Raw genomic sequence first — 21,541 nt, 5'->3', positions numbered from 1 at the left:
TGTGTGTTTATGTTTCTGTGTGTGTCTGTGTGTGTGTGTTTATGTTTCTGTGTGTGTGTGTGTGTGTTTATGTTTGTGTGTGTGTGTGTGTGTGTTTATGTTTCTGTGTGTGTCTGTGTGTGTGTTTATGTTTCTGTGTGTACACGTGGGCCTGCGGTGCCTTCCACTCTCAGCGGGAACTGTGTCCAGCACTCCTCTGGCAGCTGCTGCCCCTACAAGAGCTGTCCCCTCCCTGCCCACAGGGTTTGGGGTCACTGCTATGGTGTGGGGATGCCAACCTGGTGCTATCAGCAGAGCTAGGATCTGCCCCTGAGCTGCTGGGATAACCTGGTCTGAGTTGGGCTGCTGAAGGCAATCATGCAGAGGCTTCCTGCTGCAAGGGATGTGGGGGAACGGAGGGCTCACCCTCCTCTCACCACACAAGTCTGGTGTGCTGGAAGGGGACAAGATCACTCTTTCCTCCTCGACAGGGGTAGGGTTCAGCTGAGCAAGCCTTCCAGCTGGCTACTGTGACTGTCAGAGGAGCCAAAAACACTGGGGTGCCCTTTCCTTGGGAAGTGACTGCACTGCCAGTCTCCCTGCAAACCCCAGTCAGGATGGCAGCAGGGTGTCTCTCCCTGCCTGCCCTCCCAGGTGTCTCACTCTGCTGCAGGATGACACCAGCAGTCCCAGCTGGACTGTGCTGACCCCCCACACCAGGGCTCTCACTGCCCAGGGCCTTCTATGCCATCAGTCAGTGACTTTCCCCACATTTTTTCAGCTTTGCGAATTGTTGAGGCAGGTTTCACCTCCCTGGTCACAGCATTCCTCTGCTTCCAGCTAGTTTGGGAAATGAGTCTCCAAATTTCCCTTCATAGGGGGGATGTCCTGCAGGCACTGTGCCTGCAGAGCAGTGGACTTCTGCTCTGGGCCACTACCAGCCGCAGCTGTCCCAGGGAGTGCAGCCATGGAAAGGGGAAGCGCTTCTGTAGGAACAGAGGAAGCGTGTGCCCCATTCTTCTGGGACTCCCAAATCCGTCCTCTGGTGCCTTGGCCAGTGCCTGCCTGGTGGGAGCCCATCCTGCTCAGCTGCAGCATCCTTGGGGTGTTGAGGGGTGTGAGTGCTGTGTGTGCATGTGTATGTATAGATCTACAAATATATATATATATATACACACACACACAGACATATATATATATATATATGTATATAAAATCCCCTTGTCCCTGGAGAGGGGCATTTACTGCTGCTGCTGCTGCTGCTGTGCGCATTGATCAAGTTGGGCTTTCCTATTTGCCCACCTTTTCCAAACCGGCCTGTAAAATCACCAGTATACGTAGTTCAAAGAGGAGCCTTTCTGACTTTTGTATCTAATATATTTTTTAAAAAGTATATATAAAGACAACAGTGAATTTACAATAATAAAAGTGAAAATCAGCCATGGGTGAGGCAGATGGTCCTTCCCCGCTGGAGTAGCAGCTGGCTTTGGGAATGGGGTGAAGGGTCCTGAGTCCACCCCGGAGGAGAGCCATGAGCCCGGGGCTCGGTTCCGTGACCCCAGTGCCAGCCAGGCGGCGGATAGGCGATGTCGCCGGCGTGCAGCAGCCTGGAGATGCCCGTCCTTTCGGGGGTCCCCCGGCCCGCCCTCCCGCTGTCTCCGCCGGGCGGAGCCGGGTCCGGGAAGTCCCGGGAGGCGGAGTCGGGTCGGGACTTTCCCGGTACCGCGGCCGGGCGCGGGGGCCGGCCCGAAGCTGGGGTGAAGGTAAGCGGCCGGGCCGGGCTGGGGGTGCCGGGGGTGCCGGGGGGACGCGCCCGAGCGGCGGCGGGCAGGGCTGCCCGCGGCAGCGGGAGAACGCCAACCAGGGACAGGGAGCCGAGCGATCCAGAGGTTTAAAGTTCCTGTGCTTGAGCTGCCCGTCCCGGCGGAAGGGTCCTGGGCTCGCTCTCGCTCCAGCAGCTACGCCGGTCCCCGGTTGCCTCTGGGCCGGCAATGCGGCCAGCTGGGGTAGGGGATGCTGGCAAGATCCAGGTTGGAGAGACACTTGCTCTCTTGGAGGGGAGAGGAGACGCCGAGTCCCAGCGCTGGCACTTACACCCTTCTCCCTGCCGGTGGGAAAGTTCCTTAATTTTTATGTGGCCGGTGGGTCCTGCCCCGTCCTGCAGCTCTCCCTCTCGCGTCCTGTGCCCTGCCCGCGCCGGAGCAGGGCTGGCTCGCTGCCCGCCCCGAGAGGAGTCACATCCGTGCCCGCAGGCCCGACGAGCTCTAGCCCGCAGGGAGCCGTGGGCACCAGGGCACCAGGCGGTGGTACTGCGGGAACAGTGGGAACCGGAGAGTGAGAGACAGCAAATGCCGGGCTGGCGCTGGGAGGGGTTCTCTGAAGGCATACAGCCAGATTAATAGTTCATAACAGCAGAGGAGCTGATTTACAGGCCCTTAGAGGAGAAAAGCAGAAGATCAGTGGGTGGTTGGGGTTTGCCAAAACCAACTTGATAGCCACAATGGGAGTAAAGGCATTTTATGCAGAGATATACAAATGGCTCCAGTGCTCGAAGGCAGGCTGTCAGGAGAGGAAGGCTTAGGAAGCTTTCAGGGAGAGGATTTCTCTCTGCCATACTTGCTGGTCAAGGACTTCGTTTCCAGGAAGGGTCTCAGAGCAAAATCACTGTGATATGAGAGAGACTCAGCAGCCTCTTGCCAGTAGCTGTTTGGACTCCAGGGATGGAGCAGAGCACAGGATTTGTGCAGAAAGCAAGGCCAAGTGTTTAGGGCCATTGTTTGCAGGTGTTAGCAGACCCCAGGGAAATCAAAATGCGAAGGGAAGAGTGTATCAGAGGAGCAGCCAGCTGAGTGGCTGGAACGTGTCAGCTGTACACTAGCGCAGTTCAGAGCAGGGCTGCACTCGTGCTGCCTCCTGCGTTTCTGGAGCACCCTTTCCCATGGCTGCTAAACACTCCTGCCTCAGGCTGACGTATGTTTCCCTCCTGCCTGCAGGGCATCAACTCTGCAAGTCAGCCGACTGTCATGGGAGGAAAGAAAATAGCACCTGAATTACTAGGTCACGTTCAAGGAGCTGCAGGCGTGGAAGAATGGTTTTAACTCACACTGCTTGCCAAATGCTGGCCCTTAATTGAAGCAGTCTGGCTGGCACGGGGAGGCTGTGCTATCTGGCAAGGGTGCTGTGGCAGTGCTGCACTCCAGACAGGGAGCTGGTGCTGCTCTGGGCAGTGCCTTGCAGCTGCTTCTTCTTCTGCTGCTCTTTCCCCCCATTCCCAGCAATGCCCAGAGAATCCTTCCTGAACCTTAGGAATGTGTGAAGATGGGGAGGAATTAGCCGAGCTAAAGAGGTGTGCACTTCAAGCCCGTGATCCAGGGCAGATGTGTTGGGTATGCTACTGCTGGAGGAAGGAGAGATGCATTCCCTTCTGGGATGTGTGGGGGATAAAAGTGTGTGCTACACTCCTGGGGGAAACCCCGAGGCAGGGGGCCAGAAAGGCATGCTGCTTGGCACAGGAGGCAGGACTTCACCTTGAGAGCAGGTCTGAGGTTGCCTGAAGTTGCTTTTCCAGGAACAAGGAAGAAGGTGGTGACACCATCTCTGCTCAGCAAGCAAGGTGGGCTTCCTGCAGCACACACCGCACAAGTGTGCAGGGATATGGCTGGCAACCTCCAGAGAGCCAGAGCTGGGATGGGGAGACACAGGCATGACACCATGACATTCTTTAGTCAGGCTGTTTGCTGCAGCAAGTGGAAGTGTCCCAGGCAGCAGTGACTGAGCTGTGAAAATCCCTCAAGAGGGAATGGAGCTGATGCCAATGGAGAAGAGGACTTGTGCTATTCAAGGGGCACAGTCCATTCTTATCCAGCAGCTTCAGGCCTGGGCTCCTCCACCACGCTCAGTGGGTAGGGTAGGTGACTTTCCCAGCACACTGAGGAAGGTTGGTTGTCCCTTTGTTCACCTCTCTGGAAGATCTGTGCCAGCAGATGGGGTGGCTGACTGGTGGTGGCAGGCTGAAGCTGTCCAGGTGGGATGATCGGTGGGATCCTGACAGCAGGGTAGTCTGTGCTGCTTCTCACAGACCAGCAGGGGGTTGTGTCCATGTTCCTAGGCCTTTGAAAGCCCCTGCAGAACGGCAGGAGGAAGGTCCCCGCCTCATTTTGCAGTGCTGGATCTCCACCTTCCTTGCAGCCTCCCCTGCACTTGCAGGTCCCACAGACCCCACATCCCAGGCTGTACAGCTGCCCGGGATGCATCTCCGTGCTTAGGTGGCAGGCCAAGCGGGAAAAACCTCGGGCTTGGGGTCACAGGACAACCCCTTTGGAAGACTTGAGTGGCTGAAAAATCTTGAAAAGGCTCTGTTCAGCTTCTGAAGAATATGAGTCACGCACGGATTGAACAATCCCCTTCCTTCCCCTCTTCTCCCACACACCCAAAATCCCCTGAGTGGGACCTGCAGCAACCACTGATTCAGAAATTCATGGTATGAGGGCATCGTGGAGTCAGATACGGGATTTTTTTTTTTCTTTTCATTGGTTAGTGAGAAGAAATGCGGAGCGTGCCCGTAGGCTGTCCTCTGATCCTGCCCCTTTGCTAGAAGTCACCGGCGGTTCTCTGAGGTCGGGCAGACCTTGGTCCCAGCGGAACTCCTGTCTGTGGTTCTGCAGTCCCTGTGGCCATGCTGGGGCTGGACGGGTTGCTGAGACCAGCCTCTTCCTCCCCGGTGAGTAGGAGGGTGTGAGTGTTGTGAGCGGCAGGGAAGGGCCCCAGGGGCTGGCAGTGCCTTGCTGGGGTCGGCAGGAAGCGGCCAGTGCCGAGTGCTGGGGCGGTGGGAGATGCTCCCACAGGGAGCTCGGCCAGTGCCGAGTGCTGGGGCGGTGGGAGATGCTCCCACAGGGAGCTCTGCCAGTGCCGAGTGCTGGGGCGGTGGGAGATGCTCCCACAGGGAGCTCTGCCGCTGCCGCTTCCACTCGGAAGCCGGTGGGAAGGAGACAATGGCAACACCGATAGCGAATGCCTCTCTCAGGCCGCCTTCGGGGGAAGGATGCAGGAGCTGCTGTGTAAGCTGAAACTGGGGAAAGGGGAAGCACCTCTTTGGGTGCCTGTCAAGGGGCTGCAGACTCTGCTTCGCTCTGCGGAGTCCTGGAGGGATTCCTCTGTCCAGGGGGGAGCCACTGTCCAGGGCTTGGGGACGGCACTTTTGGGGCGACTCCTGTTTGAGTCCATAGGGGCTTGGAGACGACATCCCGGTGCGGGAGACACATCCCTGTGCAGGACAGGATGGTGTGGGGTAGGGACCCAGGGGCACCCAGGGGCACCCAGGGGCCGCTGCGGGGCTTTGCGGGCGGGCGGGCGGTCCCGGCCGTGCTGCACCGCAGGTCCTGCTGCACAAGGGCTGAGGGCAGCGCAGCCGGGACTGGCACCCGCAGCGGGACGGGCGGCCGGGAACGGAGCGGGGAAAATCCCTCCCTGCTCCCGGGGGGAAAATACGGCACATCTGACGCCCCGGAGCTGCCGGGCAGCGCCCGGGCGAGAATGGCCTGGGGAGACGGGCGGGAGGGCTCCGGGATTTCCAGCCCGCCCGGGGCTCCGGGTCCAAAATTCCCAGGCGAGGAGGGGACAGCCCGTCCCATTGTCCCGGGCGGGCGCAGGAGCAGCCGGGCCGAGCAGAGCCCCGCTCCGGGCCGGGCCGGGCCGGGCCGAGGCTCGCTTCCCGCGCCCCGTGCCCCGTGTCCCCTGTCCCGTGGCCCGAGCCGGGCCGGGCCGTGCCCCGGCGGGGCGGGGCGGGCCGGTGACGCGCGGTCCCGTCATTTCCCGGCTCGGCGGGGTTTCTAGGGACTTTCCGGAGCGGCGGTGCCTTCCTGCAGCCCCGCTCCCCGCTCAACCCCCCCCTGTCCCCGCAGGCCGGCGGCCGGCCCCGCGCCGACATGGACGAGCAGTTCCAACCCGTGAGTGCGGCACGGATCGGATCGGATCGGCCCCGGGGGCTGTCGCTGCCTGGCCCCGGCCCCGGAGCTGGGCAGGGGACAGTGCCCGACCCCACGGGTGGGGTGGGAGGTGGGGGTCTGTGCCTGCTTCCGTGGTAGGAGGTGGGAGGGTCTGTGTCAACCCCCAGGGTGGGCACTGAAGGGTCTGCACCTGCCCACCTCTCTTCCCTGGGAGGGACAGGGATCTGTGCCTGCCCCGATGGGGTTCTGTGCCAGACTGCCATCCCCCGCCCAAGGTAGTTGGGGGATTCCAGCCCCAACACACTCATCACGCTCATCTTCCCTCCCACCATCTAGTGCCTGGATGGGATTGATTACGATGACTTCAGTTTTGGCTCCCACATGATGGAGCAGAAGGAGCCCCTGATGGAGACAGGTAAGGACCCCTCTGGCTGTACCCTTCCAGGGGTTCCCAGTTGCAGTGGAGTTTCCCAGCAGGTTGACTCACGCCTCTTAGTTCCCAGAAGCACCACAGGTTTTGTCCTTACTGGTCCCACAGTGGGCTAGCTGGGAATCCCTGCCCCGTGCCACCAGCATGGGGCTTGTTCCATCTGGCCCTGCTGCTCAGCCTATGAGGGACTGCCAGGTTGGGCTGTGACCTCCTGGGTGTCCCTGTTCCCCAAGTGACAGAGCATCCTCTGGCCCTCCCCTCCTCTTCCTGCTACTCTGACTGCTGTTCCCAGCTGGCCTGTGACAGCACAGGGTTTGGGGGCTCTGATGACCCCCATGGGGACAGGCAGGGATCATATCACCTTCAATACTGTCCCTTTATCTCCAGCATCCGTAGTGAGAACATGCACTTTGGTTATCCCATGTTTCTCATTGGTACCTCTCCTTTCTGTCCTCCAGTGGAAGGTCCCTACCTTGTCATTATTGAGCAGCCAAAGCAGGTAAGGACACCACCTGGGCAAAGACAGGTGTAACTGTCACCTGCTGCTCTTGTGGCACCAGCCTTTGGCCACCCTTGGCTGACGCTCTTTGTCTCCACAGCGGGGTTTCCGATTTCGGTACGGCTGTGAGGGCCCTTCCCATGGGGGGCTGCCGGGAGCATCCAGTGAGAAGGGGCGCAAGACCTATCCCACTGTCAAGGTGAGCACTGCCATGGGAAGGGGATGCAGCAGTGGTGCATGAGCATCAGGAGGGAGCCTTGAAGGAAGGAGGGGAAATTTATAATGAACTCTTGTATGTCTCCTGGTGCTGGAGGGACGGGAGGGCTGCAGCAGGAGGGAGGGGTGGTAGCCATGGGGAGGGATACCAGGCATTTGTAGAGAATCCTTCAGACTCCTGGCTTATTGTACCTGACTGCCGTCTCCTTCTTCCCTGCAGATCTGTAACTACACAGGGATGGCCCGGATCGAGGTAGACCTGGTGACGCACAGTGACCCTCCCCGTGTGCACGCCCACAGCCTGGTGGGCAAGCAGTGCAACGAGGCTGGCAACTGTGTCACGATCGTGGGACCGAAGGACATGACTGCTCAGTACGTGCAAGGAGGACCCAGGGTGGCCTCTTGCCTCTGTGAGGTGGCTGTGGGTGCTGCCTGCAGCTTATGAGATGGGGAGAAGATAGGGGTTAGTATACCCTGGAGCTGGGTTTACTGGATGCGGTCAGGCGTGTGTTTAGACAAGTTCATTGTTATAGCTGTGTCCCCTGAGCATTTTGCCTGTCTCTGGGTTTTGACACATGCAGCTTATTTTGAGCTTCTGTCCTTGAGGTTGCAGCTCCCCAGTTTTGCAGATGACTTTTGAAGTCAGCCTGAGTCACAGGGTTATTCTGCAACTGCTGCAGTTGCTCTTATATATCCATCCCTGGCTCAGCTCAGTACCATTTGCATCCCTGTCACCCTCAGTCCTCCTGGTCTTGTCTTGGACAGCCCTTTGGACTTGTCACCTGTGGGAGCCCAGAGTTTCTGGGGCTCCTTTCCTCTCCTCTGTGGTTGCTCATCTTGTGCCGCACACACACTGATTCCCTGCTGCCTGAGTGGCACCACTCCTTGCTCAGGTCCTTCCCTGCTGCAGGAGTATGTGCTCCTTTGGGTTTGCTGCTCCTGGCCTTAATGCTCCCAGATCCCAGCAGGTTCTCTCTTCTCCAGGTTCAGCAACCTGGGTGTGCTCCATGTCACCAAGAAGAATATGATGGAGATCATGAAGGAAAAGCTGAAGCAGCAGAAGATGCGCAACAGGAACCATCTGCTGACAGGTGAGGGCAGCCTGGGGACTCGATGGGCTTCGGCACCATGGGCTGACATCTGCGGGCTGGGATTAGTGTGGGGCTGGGCTGGGCAGGAAGGGGACCTGGAGCACTGTCCCCCCATACAGCCTGGTGGTTTGTCCCTCTGCCCTGGCAGAAGTGGAGCTGCGTGAGATCGAGCTGGAGGCGAAGGAGCTGAAGAAGGTGATGGACCTGAGCATTGTGCGGTTGCGCTTCACCGCCTACCTCCGTGACAGCAGTGGGAACTTCACGCTGGCCCTCCAGCCCGTCATCTCAGATCCCATCCATGACAGCAGTGAGTGTGGGGCCAGTCCAGGAAAGGGATGGGGCAGGAGGGGGTAAGGAGTTCTGTGCAGTGATTCCCAATACCTCTTGCTCCGCAGAGTCCCCTGGAGCTTCCAACCTGAAGATCTCACGGATGGATAAAACAGCAGGCTCCGTGCGGGGAGGAGACGAAGTCTACTTACTGTGTGATAAAGTTCAGAAAGGTAAAAGCCATTGTCTCCAGACAAAACCTTCTGGAGGCAGGAGAGGTCCGGGGCCCATGGGTGGTCAGGGGTCTGTGTCCTTGGAGCCTCTCTGGGGCGAGGACACAGGCGGTGCCAGTGCCACTTCTCTCCCCAGATGACATTGAGGTGCGTTTCTATGAGGATGATGAGAATGGCTGGCAGGCCTTCGGAGACTTTTCTCCTACAGATGTGCACAAGCAGGTACAGGGGAGGTGGGGAGTGTCCAGCTCTGCTTCAAGGCAGATGAATGTCCTGTGGGGTGAGGTAGCCCCATCCCCAACTCCAGGGATGAGCAGAACCTCATTTCCATCATGTCCTGCCTACAGTATGCCATTGTCTTCCGCACACCCCCCTACCACAAGCCCAAGATCGACCGGCCTGTCACCGTCTTCCTGCAGCTGAAGCGGAAGCGGGGAGGGGATGTGAGTGACTCCAAGCAGTTCACCTACTACCCAGTGGTGGAAGGTGAGCACCACCCAGGCAGGCTGGCATGTCCCCTGCTGCTGGGGCTGCCTCTCACCCTGCTGCCCCTCTCTCCCCACAGATAAGGAAGAAGTGGAAAGGAAACGCAAGAAAGTCCTGCCTCAGTTTCCTCAGCACTTTGGTGGTGGCTCACACATGGGGGGGGCCGGTGGGGGGGCCGGGGGCTTTGGCTCTGGAGGAGGTAAGTGGTGATGCCTCTTCCCCCTCCTCTCTCAGGTGACTGAGGTTTGGCCCCGGGGGCTCCCTTCTGCTCACCCATCCACCGCCTTGCCCTGCAGGTGGGAACCTCAGCTTCCCATACTCCCCTGGGCTGACCTACAACAGCATCTACTCATCTGGCCCCCACCCAGTGGGGAGCTACCAGGGGGGTGTGCAGATGAAGGGCCCCGAGGCAGAGGGGCCTGGGAGCGACAGGCAGGCACCTGCAGAAGAGAGCACATACTGCAAGGAGCTGCAGAAGCACGGTAGGAGGGGCTTGAGGGAGGGCTGGGGCACATCGCTCAGGAGAGGAGGCGTGGACTGGGGACCTTTTCGGGTTGTGTGCTGCTCCCCACACCTGGTGGATGCAGAAGGGTGGATGAGGCTGCTGCTCCTGGAGGTGACATCCTGCTTTGCCCCCAGCCCAGCTGTGCCAGCTGTGGATGCTGGCGCTAGCCCGTCGCAATGCCCACGCCCTGCTCGACTACTCGGTCACCGCCGACCCCCGCATGCTGCTGGCAGTCCAGAGGCACCTAGCCGCATCACAGGATGAGAACGGAGACACGTGAGAACACGAGGGGTTTGAAGGGAGGGCATGGGGGTCTTGTGCCATTATGATGGCTCTGAGGGCAGCAGGGAGTACCTGGAGAAGCATGGAGCTGAGCTAGGGGCCATCTCACTCCTTCTACAGGCCTTTGCACCTCGCTATTATCCATGAACAGACAGTGGTGATCAAGCAGCTGATTGACATCATTGTTAGCATCCCCAGCCAGCAGATCATCAACATCTCCAATAATCTGCAACAGGTACATGTTTTTCAGAGCAGCCAGTTCTTCTCTCCCTGGGAGTAGTTCCTGACTCCCGTTTTCCAACCCTGGGGGCTCCTGTCGCTGCTCCTGTTGAAGGGAGGCTGCAGATCTGAACTGCAGATCTGGCTGCAGCTACTGGAGAGAATGGTGGTGCAGGACTTGGTTCTTCTTGTGCACGCTGCTGAGGATGTGCTGCTGTCCTGCAGACGCCACTGCATCTGGCAGTCATCACCAAGCAGCCCCAAGTGGTCCAGCTCCTGCTGCAAGCCCGCGCTGACCCAACCTTGCTGGACCGCTATGGCAATTCCCTGTTGCACCTGGCACTCCAGGCTGGCGATGAAGAGATGCTGAGGACACTGCTGGCTCACCTGGGCTCAGCTACCCCTTATCTGCTCCGCCTGCCCAATTTCCATGGTGAGTGTGGTTCAGGGACGATGGGCAGGACCGCAGTGGTGCCATCATGGGCTTGGCCAGAAGGCTGCTGAGCCTATCCCCATCTTTCAGGCCTCCTGCCTGTGCATTTGGCTGTGAAGGCAAAGAGTTTGGCTTGCCTGGACCTGCTGGTCAGGACAGGAGCAGATGTGAATGCAGTGGAGAGGCAAAGTGGGAGGACCCCACTGCACCTGGCTGTGGAGATGGAGAACCTGAACATGGCCACCCACCTGGTGAAGAAGGTATGAAGTGGCTGGTGTAGTGGTGGCTGTAGGACAGGGATGGGGTGCAGCCTCCTACAGGCTCCTGGCAGAAGTGGAGGCTCCCCTGAGGCCTTGGGGTGACAGGGTGTAGGAGGAGCAGTGTCCAGGCAGTACATCCTCATGGCCTCACACCTTTCTTAGCTGGGAGCAGACATCAACAGCCGGACTTTTGCTGGGAACACACCCCTGCACTTGGCTGCTGGCCTGGGCTCCCCCACCCTCACCAAACTCCTCCTTAAAGCTGGTAAGGCACTGCCCTTCCTCCTTCCCTCCCCATGTCTCTGGCTTCCTGTGCTAGGTGGTGCCAGGCACAAGGTCAGATCCATGGACCGGGCTCATGCCACCCTTTCCCGACAGGGGCAGATGTTTTGTGTGAGAACGACGAGCCCATGAGCCTATCCTCGTCAGAGGCCAGTAGCGACACAGACACTGACCCTGAGGAGCAGGAGCTGGCCATGGAGCTGGGAGAGCCAGCCCTGCCTGCAGAGCACAGCACCACCTCCAAGCTCTCCACGCAGGGACACTGGCAAGCAGGGCAGAGGCAGCGCCGCTGCCACACGTCCCTGGACCTGACTCGGAGCCAGAAGGTGTGTGCTGCACCGGGACAAACTCGTGTGTGTTTCTTTTGGGAACGTTTCTGCACAGGCCATGGCATGGATGGGGCAGTCTCTTCTCCAGGAGGTGCTCCTGTGAGGATGCCTGTGCTCCTCCGTGTCCTGCAGAGATCCAAAGTGTGAGGAGGGAGTGGAGGATCTGGGCAGTGCTTTGGAAGATTGACACCCATGTCTGTCTGCAGGTGCGGGAGATCCTGCTGCAGGCTTCCCAGCAGGGGCCCGAGGCAGAGCTGCCTACTGCCCCCCAGCCAGGTGAGCATCCCCTTCCCCCTGCCCCCAACTCAAAAGCATCACACCTAGGCAGGGTAACACCCTCCTGACAACAAGGAGGGCAGCCTGTGATGGGGGCACCTTTTCCACACAGGGAAGGTCCTGTCACTGGATAGTGAGGCACTCCAGGGGCTGGAGCAGCTGCTGAACCAGGACTGCAGTGGGTCAGACTGGATCGAGCTGGCCAAGCGCCTGGGGCTGTGCAGCCTCGTGGAGACCTACAAGGACACGCCCTCGCCCAGTGCCAGCCTCCTGCGCAGTTACGAGGTCAGTGCCTGGTTGGGGTGCCTTGCCCACCCTGCCTGTCTGGCCATCAGCCCTACTCAGTGCCCTCTCTCCACAGCTGGCAGGTGGTAGCCTGGGGGGACTGCTGGAGGCACTGGACTCTATGGGGCTCCACAACGCCGTGAGGATGCTCCACAAAACCGAGGCACTGGAGAAGCTGCAAACCACAGGTACAGAGTGAGGGCTGGGGCTGGTGGGCAGGGAGTGTCTCTGCTGCCTCCCTGTTGCCCCAACACTAAGAGCAGCCGGGGATTGCTTTGCAGAGCTGAAGGAAGACAGTGCCTACGGCAGTGAGTCGGTGGAGGAGGGGCAGGCGCCTACATTAGCCCTGAAGCCAGGGGGTGAGCTGCCCCCCAGCCAGCAGCCACAGGTGCACTGAGGAGCCAGCCAGCAGCCCCTGTGACCGCATAGGGAGCTGCACTGCCCTGTGCCTTGCCCACGCAAGTGCCTTCTGGACTTGGGGTCTGGGTGCCTGGACTCCGGGGGATGGGATGCAGCTGGCTCCTGCCCGTCTCTGCTCTTATTTAATGATCCCTCTTCTGAATAAAAGGACACAGGTTCCATTAGTCTTTGCCCTCCCTCTCTCCAACCCCAGCCGTGAGCTGGGCACAAACCCCCCTGAACCCTGCCTGGATCTGGAAGTCTGGCAGCAAGGAGACAGCTGCCAGCCCCTCCTCAGCATCCCTCAGTGCCAGGGCTGTCCCCAGCCATAGGGAAGAAACCACAGCACACCCAAGAAGTGAAGAGTGAGTTTTACTTCAGTAACTGAGAGAAGAAGCTGTACAAAGGTTTTTTTCCCCTCCCCCCACCTCCCAAGCCACCTGGGGCAAGGGTGGATTTTTTTTTTCTTGGTTTTTTTTTTTTTGTTGTTTTTTGTTTTGTTTTGTTTTTTGCAATAGACTCAAAAGAGCAGAATAAAAAGTTTTGACACATTCGCAAAGTCAGTGCTGAAACCAGCCAGGTCCCAGGTGGCTGAGAACTGCACATGTACCAGCTCCTGGTCACAGCCCTTCACTGTGCCTGGACCCCTTTCTGGACAATCCTGCAGCCGTGCTCATCAGCTGCCCCTTGCTCTGGACAAGCATCCTTCAGTCCACTCTGGAGTGGTGAGGGCTATCCGAGCCTGCCCCTCGTTTTGGCAAGGAGGGAGCCTGTTGCTGAAGAAGCAGCTGCATCACTGCTGCTGTAGCACGAAGACTGCAGCACTGCAGACCAGGCTTTGCTGGCAGCCTCTGAGGCCCCAGCCATACATTGGATAAAAGATGGGAAGAAAAGCTGGTTCCAGCCTGTGCTGGCCCCATAGGGCAGGGGGGATGCCCCTATATCAACCCTGGCTCCAGGGGTCACCATCCCACGGGGAGTACTTACACACCGCTGCCCACCAAGCCCTGGGTACAATGCTCACACCCAGGTTCCTGCAAACAGGGCCAAGCTGCCAGCAGTGGGGAGCAGGAAATGGGGGTCATGAAGCACCGGTGCATCAGCCTCCCATGCAGCCACACATGCAGCAATGGGTGCTGCCATCTCAAGGCTGCCTCCTTGGTACTGAGAGCCACAGGGCTGTCACCCCGAAGGGTTGCTGGTGCTGAAGTGGAGCTGGGGAGCAGGCAGCAGCAGTACACACAGTAGCCCACGCTCAGCTTGCTGCAGGGTGGGGGCATGGGGAGCTGGATTGCCCCCCGAGTCCTTTTAAAAACATCTTTCCCCCAGAGTGCAGTGCCTACAAGATATGGCTGGGTTTGTGGTTTATTTTTTTTAAACAGTTCCCAAAAAGCATCAAAAGTAGCCCCCCAAAAAAAACCTCCCTGGTGGTCAGCTCAGTCTGGTACTAAAAAGTGCAAAACTGTATCACAAAAACTGTCCAAAAGTTGTAAGAAAGCGGGGAGGGTGCAGAGGTGATTGAGGTGGCAGGGAAGGGAGCAGGTGCTATTGTCCTGGCTTCCCTGGCCACCAGCCCCAGGAGAGGGGACAGTCTACGGCTGGCCCCCTCCCAACTACCCCCATGGCACAATGGAGCTGGAGAAGCGGCCGCTGGCTTTGTTTTGCTGCATTTGTCTTTTTTTGTATTTTTTTTAAGCCATTGAAGAATTGAGCCCAGCGGGTAGGTTTCAGTTGTTCCCTCTCCCCAGGGCAGCAAGAGTAGGTCCTGCATCCAAGTGCAAGGACAAGGAGGGGCAGGAACAAGTCTGATGGGGCCAGGCAGCTCCTGCAGGCAAGGACTGGGGACCGTCCTGCTCTGCCACTGTCTCCGGTGGAGGGGCCATGGCCCTGCATGGCTGGTGCTGGCGGCTGCAGAAGGGCTGTTACCCCCTCCAGCTCGTGCCACAGACAGATGGACACATGCAGGGTCTCGGCAGGCACACAGCCTCCACCCCCGTGCCGGGGGAACAGGAACAGAGCTGCAGTGCAGGCAGCTGAGGCCCCGCACTTACGATTTCTGGGGGTGGCCAGGGGGCTGGCGGCCAGCGCGCTCTGAGATGTTGCGCTTCACCTTGGTGGTCGTGCTGGAGGGCTCTGCGTTGAGTGAGGGGCTGGAGCGGGACTTTTTCAGGCCATCGTCCTCCCCACCCGCTGTGTCAAAGAGGGTGGACTCAAATGCTGCCAGGTCCTCGGAGCCAGCCTTCAGCTTGGCCCGCAGCAGCATGGCATAGGTGCCATAGCGGGATTTCTGAGGAGCACAGTGCAGCAGAGAGAGAGGTTGGCAAGCTGGGTACTGTCCTATGGCCAGCATCCCTGCAGGGGGGGATGCTCATGGTCCCTCCAACCCAGCCAGCATCCCGGGGCAGAGGAACGCTCGTGGTCCTAGACCACGGCAGTGGCAGTGTAATTCAGCTGATGGGATGGGTTGATCCCATCACTGAGGATGGCCAAACAGGTAGGGGCAGAGGGCCTGAGGGCAGAGGGGGGAATCTTCCAGCTCACCTCAAATTCCAGGTACTCTTCTTTCTGCTTTAGCTCCTCGTACTCCTTGCCTTTCACCTTCTTCTCAGGCAGTGAGGAACGATGCTCCAGCAGCTCTGCTGACATTGTCTTGAACTTGGTCTCATGGTTCTTCACCTGCTCCTCCTGAGGAATGGTGGCACCATTATCAGTGCCCTGCTCTGTACCCTGGTAGTGTGAGCTGCCCAGGGACAGAACAGGTTTTTCCCCCTTCTAGAAGCAGCCAGGATCTCAGCTTCTGCTGCTGGGTTTGATTTTTTTTTTTAAATCACAAAATCACAGGCTCTTGGGGGCAATCTGGTCTCACCTCATAGAGGGGCTGACTGCAGTCTTAAAGCAGAAGAATTTAATCCCTCTAAACTAGGCTGGTGTTTTTTTAAATCCTTTCTGCTCTATGAATAACTGCCCTGGTATGCACGAGTGCCAGCTAATCCCCCCAGTCATTTGCCTTTCAAGGTCCCTGGCAGGACCTTTCAAGCCATGATGTGGGACCACTTTCTCCTCCATGGTCTGCCCATCATCTGACTCCAGCCCCACTGCCAGAAACAAGACCTAACTGCCCCCAGACTCAGTACCCTTTTTCTCTGTCTCCCCCTTGGCCCTTCACCTCACCGGGGAGGCAGCTGGGTGCATGGCACCACGCAGATCCCTCCACAGGAGAACGTGCCACTGGCAGATCTGGGGGTTTGTCCCAGGCTCACCACTGCCCCCACGCTGTGGCCCACCTGAGACAGCCTTGTGCAGGAGCTGGGCAGCAGCGGGCGGCTGAACTTCTTCTGGGAGCCGATGGCTGCGGGGAAGGGGGGCGCAGAGAACATGGCTGCCACCACATTGATGCGCGTGATCCACGAGTGCATCTGTTCCGGGTTCCTGGGAAAAAAGGCCAAAATACAGATGTCTTTGTCAAAGACAGAAGGATCTGCTCTGCAGACAAGGTCTGAGCCCCCCAGGCCAGCCATGGCATCTGGGACTCTACCCACAGCTAACCTGAGCCCAGCAGGATAAGAAGAGGAGGAGCCAGGCAGAATTCAGCACTGACACCAGATTCCTCTCCTTCCAGAAAGGGCCAGGACAGGAGAGAGCAAGGTGGCCCTAAGCCCGATCCCACGCTACACTCAAATCAGAGGAGCTCCTGTGCCCCAGCATGGGACCCTTCCAGGGATCCCGAAGGACTCACTGTGCTTGGAAAAGGAAGACCCTCCAGTCAGCTGTCCTGAGGTAGAAGACATTGGGTCGCTTGCTGTAGTCAGATGCCCGTGTGGCAAGCGAATGGTGGATGCTAATAGCATTCTTCAGTTCCTCTTCTGCCAGTGCCTTCCCTGGCTTATACTCCTCCTGCAAATCATGGGGTGTTTCAGAGCCAGCTCAGGGATGCACCCCACTGTGAGTCAGCTCTATGAGGTTTCAGGAACTGCAGACTAGTGCTGGCTGTGGCAAGGCTTGGAGATCACCCTCCACCAGGCAGCTGCAGATTCTGCTTCCAGCTCATGCTATACTCCTGGAGAAAGGCTGCAAAACCCAGGCACATAGGCTTGGCAACAGCACAGGGGGCTGATCCCCACTGCCCCCAGTTCCCTGTGTGTGCCTGCAGGGAAGTGGATGTACAGCCCAACCCTCCACTCAGGGGAAAGACTCCGGTGCCCCTCTCTTCCCAGCCAAGCCCCCTGCACGCAGCACTCTCAGTAGTGCCTTCCACTGTCCAAGCTGTACCAAGCACCAAACAGGGGTGCCACCAGGTCCCCAAGCAACAGCTCAGGCCCGCAGGGTGCTGAGTCTGCTTAGGCCAGGCTTTGCAATGCTGTGTGCTGCAGGCCCTCTCTCACTGCTGTGGAGACTGCTGTGACCCACTCTCTGGACTGGGGACAATCCCTCTCCCTGGTGTGGGTGGCCCTGCTGCCTACCTTCTGCAGGTAGAGAATCATTCCCTTCAGGATGGCGTGGAAGGGCTTCCAGCCGCGCTTCCCTCGGGGTGCTGCCGGGGAGGAGAGAGCAGCTCAGACATCAGCCTCAGACTGAGCGGGGGGAAAAGCTTCCCCCCGGCCTCTTCCAGCCAGCCCTGCCACGACGCACGTCAGCCCACCCCCGGGACGGGCAGCACGCCAGCACTGTCCCCGCACCTGAGCCCGTGCAGGCCGTGGCTGGCAGATGGTGCTGCTGGCAGGGGGGCCGCTGCCGCCCCGCGGGGCCAGCGCTGTGCTGCGCTCCCCCGGCCCCCCCTGCGCTCCCCGCCTCGCTGCTTGTGCTCGGCTTCGCCACTGCCTCCGTGCTCGGGCATGGGGACAAGGCAGAGCTGCCTGCCAGGTACTGCTGGCTTTGAAGGGCGGCTGCATCTAATCACATCCAGGCAGCATTAGACGGCCAGGGCTTAGGAGAGATTTCATGGGGAATATGGTGAACGTGCCTGGCAGTGCCCAACCAGCTGCAGCCCGCTGTGTGCCTTGTCTATCACACCACAGGACACTTCCCTTCATCCACACGATCCTGTGTGATCACCCCCAGAGACCCCACCCCACCACCCTGCCTGCCCCTTCCCCAGCGCTGTGGGGAGGGAGAGGCTTTCCAGCTCCCCAGCCTGAGGGCTGAATTATGCCTGGCACAGCCAGCCAGCCAGAGCACTGATGCTGGAGGCTGGCATGAAGCTACAGATGGACATCACCTAGTGACTCCCGCCCTGCTTCCCATTCAGTTCTGGAGTACACAGGTGCCCCAGGTAGTCCCCATGGGCTCCCCAGGCACCTACTTTTCTTGCAGTCGGGATCGGCGTGGATCTTGCGGACTAACAGTCCGTGCTTGTAAGTGGCAATGCTGGAGTCCTGGGAAAAGTCCAGAAATGGGTTACTGCAGCTGCTGATGCGCTTGATGGACTTTGGGTTGGGATCCGCCAGCTCCGAGAGGGACTTTCTCAGCTCCTCCTCATCTCTGCCAATCAGATTTGGGTGGGGAAAGAGTTTGTTACCTTTCTGGGGACAGCAAATACCAAGTTCCCCACTGGTCAGTGCCACTTTTAGGCCTGGCTTCTGAAAGGGAAGACAGGAGCAGCAGGCCAGAATGAGCAGTCTTCCATCAGCACTGGTGAGCATCCCAAACCTAGCCTTGCCCGTGTACCTGTCTGTCTAGGCAGCTGAGGTGCTGCCTGGTCTCTCGAAAGACAAGGCACTGGACTTTTGCTGCTGATTCAGGTGGGACCCCTGCCTGTCCCAGGGAGTGAGAAGGTTTTTTTGGGCAGGGGTGCAACAGATGCCAGCCAGGCTGATGAGCCAGGAGTGATGGAGGAGCAGTACGCCAAGGCCTGACACTACCACAGCCCCCCAGCCATGGCATACAGGCTCACCAGTCCCCAGCTGGCAGGAAGGAGGGTATAGAATGGACCGCCCCCACAAGGAGAGACCCAGGCTCTGGTCCCCACATTTTAAGGGTGTCAGCGAGACCACAGGGCCCAGAGCCAGAGGCAAAGGGGTGCAGGGACACTGTGATGGGAAGGCCTTGGGCAGTACCATCCAAGGGCACGAGCAGGTGTGGGCAGGATGTAGGCAGCCCGTTTCCACTGGGTCACAGCACCTCACTCTGGGCAGGCTGCACCCGTGCCACTCCCCTCCACCCGCAGGAAGATGTGGGAGCCCAGAGCTGCTGCCTCCCCACTCCCTCAGCCGCTCGCTGCTAATTAAACCCCTCAGCATCTGCCGGCGTCTCCATGGCAGCGGTCGAGCGCATCGCTCAGCGCTGGGTAGCACCGGGCTGATTAATCCCTGCAGCGCAGGCGCTGCCGCTCCTGCTGCTGGAGATGGCAGCTGTGGGCGAGGGTGCAGGCACCCTGTGGGGCCCTGGCACAGCCACAGCACCTCCAGAGCCTGTCTATTCCCATCCCGGGCACAGCCACCAAGGCACAAACCCAGGCCGAAGCTGCAAGAAGCCACCCTCAGGTGGCTTTCCCCCAGCACACCGGAGTGCTGAGAGCAGCCAGGGGTACATTGCCCAGCCCAGCCCATACCAAGCTCCCTCTCCTTCCCTCATCCTCACAGGGGACCTGCCCTGCAGCATCATGGTTTGTGCAGTCTCTGGGGCTGGGTGGATTCAGTGCTGTGCAGCAGCATCCCCCACAGGGGTACTTACATGGCCCACTGCAGCTTCTCGTTCTTGATGGAGCCGTACAGAGCCTGCAGAGAGAGAGAAGAGTAGGGGGGGTCAGCAGGAGAGTGGTGCCAGGCTTGGGGGTGTGCTCTGGGGAACAGAGGAGGCACGCCAGACTGGCTCAGGGACCCTGGAGGTTCAGAGCATTCCAGTCCAGCCCTGTCCTGGCCAGTTGACCTCGATTTAAGGTTACAGACACCTTGTCCTGAGGACCATGGGATCTGCAAGCCCCCCAAACCCCAAAGAAATGCTGGGGATGGCCCTGACATTTTTCCTTCTCCTTTGTCTCTACCTGCCTGTGACAGTGCCACAGTGTTAGCAATGTAATGGTGAGGCACAGCTAACATTTCCAAGTGCTTGGGAGAGCTGTTTCTCCCTGTTCCAAGGTGTTCCAGGCTGGTAAAAATGACAGCCTTCAGGAGGCCTGAGCCCAAGGAGAGCAAGCTTTTGGGACAGACTTCATTGGTGCATGCCGTCACCCCACTCAGTGGAACCTCAGCCTGCCCCAGGGCCTCCAGAAGCTCCCTGTCACAAGAGACCACAGCCATCAGCTTCACTGCAGTCAGCCACCCACCCTGAGCTGGCAGAGACCAGCTCGTGGCAGGACCCAGCACACCCCAGTAATGCATTGCTCCCACAGGAGCACACTTTGTGAGAGGCTTCAGCATGGTGCTGCCCTGAACTGGCAGAGACCCTGGCATGCTGTCCTTTATGAGGCCCTCAGAGGACCCTGTCCTCTTGGCTGGTCAAGGCAGGTGCTTGGAGTGGCTGTGGCCTGTCTCTACCCCATCCCCAGCACCCCCAAACACCACCCATCTGAGCAAGGCAGGGTCTGCTGCCTGTATTTCTGCACAGGAACAAGCTAAGCCTGCCTGCAGCAGGATACTCAAGGGCCTGCTCCCAAGCGTTTGTCCGGATTGAGCTCGGGGCAAGCCAGCAGTGCTCAGCACAGCTCTGCAGTCAGGGAGGCTCCAGAGAGGGTTTCAATACATTGCTCACAGAGGACTTCAGAGCAAGATCTGGAAGGCATCATCCATGGAGGGAAATAATCGAGTCTTGCACAGGCTGTTCATGCAGCTGTCAACATCCATCACTGGGCCGGAGACTGCTGCTGAGAAATCTTGCTGGTGGCTGAGAAAGAACAGCTGGAGGCGTGCAGGGGCCCAGCAATGCTGGCCAGCAGACAGGCCCCAGCAGTGTCTGGGGAAGGGACATCCATCACTCCCAAGAGGCGCAGCAGCCAGGATGGAGCAGGAACCCAGCTCCTTCCACACTTTTCCCTCGGGGAAATGCTGGCATAGCACCAGCTTGTTTCTCAGAGGAGGGAAAGGATCGTCTCAATCTAGCAGGCAGAAAGTAGGGTTCAGTTCTCTCCTGGGAAGACAGGAGACCTATAAAGAGGTAATGGCCTCAGAGCATGAGAGAAGATTTGATCCCAGACCCATTCATACAGTCCCAGTGCCAGAGGGACAGGATGCTAACTTGTGAGCAGGAGGTACCCACCAGTGGGCTGGTAGCAAGGCAGCCAGAGGAGCAAAGAGACTTAAAGAAGAATCTGGGAGGAAAAAAGCAGTCCAAAGCCCTGCAGAACATAATCTGGGAGCAGAGCAGGAGGATAAGCAAGATCTCAGAGCAATGTAGATGATAAGGAGTCACTATGGGAAACAGAAGGGAAAGGATCTTACTGCCGAGGATGCAGCTGAAAAATGCTGAGAACCAACAGACACAAAAAGGAGACTAAGAAAAAATGGCACAGAGTAGTAGGCACGGGGGCCGGCAGAAATGCACCTCAGAAAGAGCAGGCAGAATGGCACACGTGCCTTGGCTTCCATCTGACTCATTGGTGATACACAGAAGTGTCAGCTCCCTGCCCCAAGGAAGGGAGATGTGAGCCAGCTGAGCAGGGATTTTGGAGGGCTGGAGAGGACCCCCGCCCCGTGCAGGGCTTGTGGGAGGATTGCTGCAAAATGGTGAGTGAATGAGCCAATAGAAGAAGGTGCTCAAGGAGTAATTCAGGATGGCACAGTGCTGGATAACAGCCTGGCAGAGAGTACTGTATTTCAAAAACCTGGGCTCTGGGACTCTCGGTGAGTACTTCAAAGGCTGAACTGCCTTATGGCTTCGAAAGACTCCAGCTGCCCTGCTACAAGCCCCAACAGCATCCCACCAAGCCCATTACCAGCAGGGGCTGCCAAGTACCCCTCCTCAGAGACGAAGCAAGGGCTGCTCAACACGCCTGTGCAAGCAGACAGAGAGGCAAACAGGGAAACTGTGGGACTGAGAGGGCAACACAAAGCTTTACATCTACACTTAAAACCTGCCAAAATTCTGCTTGGCTAAACACCAGCCCCAACCAAGAGCAATTCTCAGGTACAAAGCTGGTGGACTCAACCCAAGTCCTAGCTGAGGAAATGCATTCCAGCCACAAAGCCCACCCT

At 58.7% G+C, this 21,541-nt stretch overlaps 2 protein-coding genes across 13 annotated transcripts in view; one reads left to right on the top strand and one right to left on the bottom strand.

Annotated features, from left to right (window-relative positions):
* The first annotated feature begins 1,649 nt into the window (after positions 1-1,649).
* On the top strand, positions 1,650-12,601 carry NFKB2 (nuclear factor kappa B subunit 2). 2 transcript variants are annotated; one of them, XM_086898987.1, is made up of 24 exons: positions 1,650-1,742; positions 4,517-4,699; positions 5,880-5,924; positions 6,261-6,339; positions 6,813-6,853; positions 6,954-7,052; positions 7,290-7,441; positions 8,054-8,160; positions 8,309-8,467; positions 8,556-8,660; positions 8,797-8,882; positions 9,008-9,146; positions 9,226-9,345; positions 9,443-9,628; positions 9,786-9,927; positions 10,054-10,168; positions 10,378-10,585; positions 10,676-10,845; positions 11,008-11,110; positions 11,224-11,453; positions 11,663-11,732; positions 11,845-12,017; positions 12,094-12,205; positions 12,299-12,601. In XM_086898987.1, exons 2-24 carry the CDS (start codon positions 4,655-4,657, stop codon positions 12,412-12,414), a joined length of 2,802 nt encoding a protein of 933 aa, XP_086755113.1. In that variant the 5' UTR covers positions 1,650-1,742; positions 4,517-4,654; the 3' UTR covers positions 12,415-12,601. The 2 variants fall into 2 exon arrangements, with proteins under 2 accessions (XP_086755113.1, XP_086755114.1); XM_086898988.1 differs by lacking the exon at positions 5,880-5,924 and having other exon boundaries at positions 1,658-1,742.
* Positions 12,602-13,765: 1,164 nt separating this feature from the next.
* PSD (pleckstrin and Sec7 domain containing) overlaps positions 13,766-21,541 on the bottom strand; it is a 46,672-nt gene continuing 38,896 nt past the window's right edge. For all 11 annotated transcript variants that reach the window (XM_086898980.1, XM_086898986.1, XM_086898981.1 and 8 more), the window contains 7 exons: positions 19,086-19,129; positions 17,716-17,894; positions 16,877-16,947; positions 16,153-16,310; positions 15,701-15,845; positions 14,958-15,101; positions 13,766-14,703 (listed from right to left, as the gene is read on the bottom strand). In XM_086898980.1, coding sequence (XP_086755106.1) covers positions 14,464-14,703; positions 14,958-15,101; positions 15,701-15,845; positions 16,153-16,310; positions 16,877-16,947; positions 17,716-17,894; positions 19,086-19,129 — 981 coding nt within the window. In that variant the 3' untranslated portion in view covers positions 13,766-14,463. The remainder of the gene's footprint in view (positions 14,704-14,957; positions 15,102-15,700; positions 15,846-16,152; positions 16,311-16,876; positions 16,948-17,715; positions 17,895-19,085; positions 19,130-21,541) is intronic.

The sequence above is a fragment of the Cyanistes caeruleus genome, chromosome 8, assembly GCF_971803275.1.
Source record: "Cyanistes caeruleus chromosome 8, bCyaCae1.hap1.1, whole genome shotgun sequence".
In the NCBI taxonomy this organism is placed as follows: Eukaryota; Metazoa; Chordata; class Aves; order Passeriformes; family Paridae; genus Cyanistes; species Cyanistes caeruleus.
This window is presented reverse-complemented; position numbering and strand designations above follow the sequence as displayed.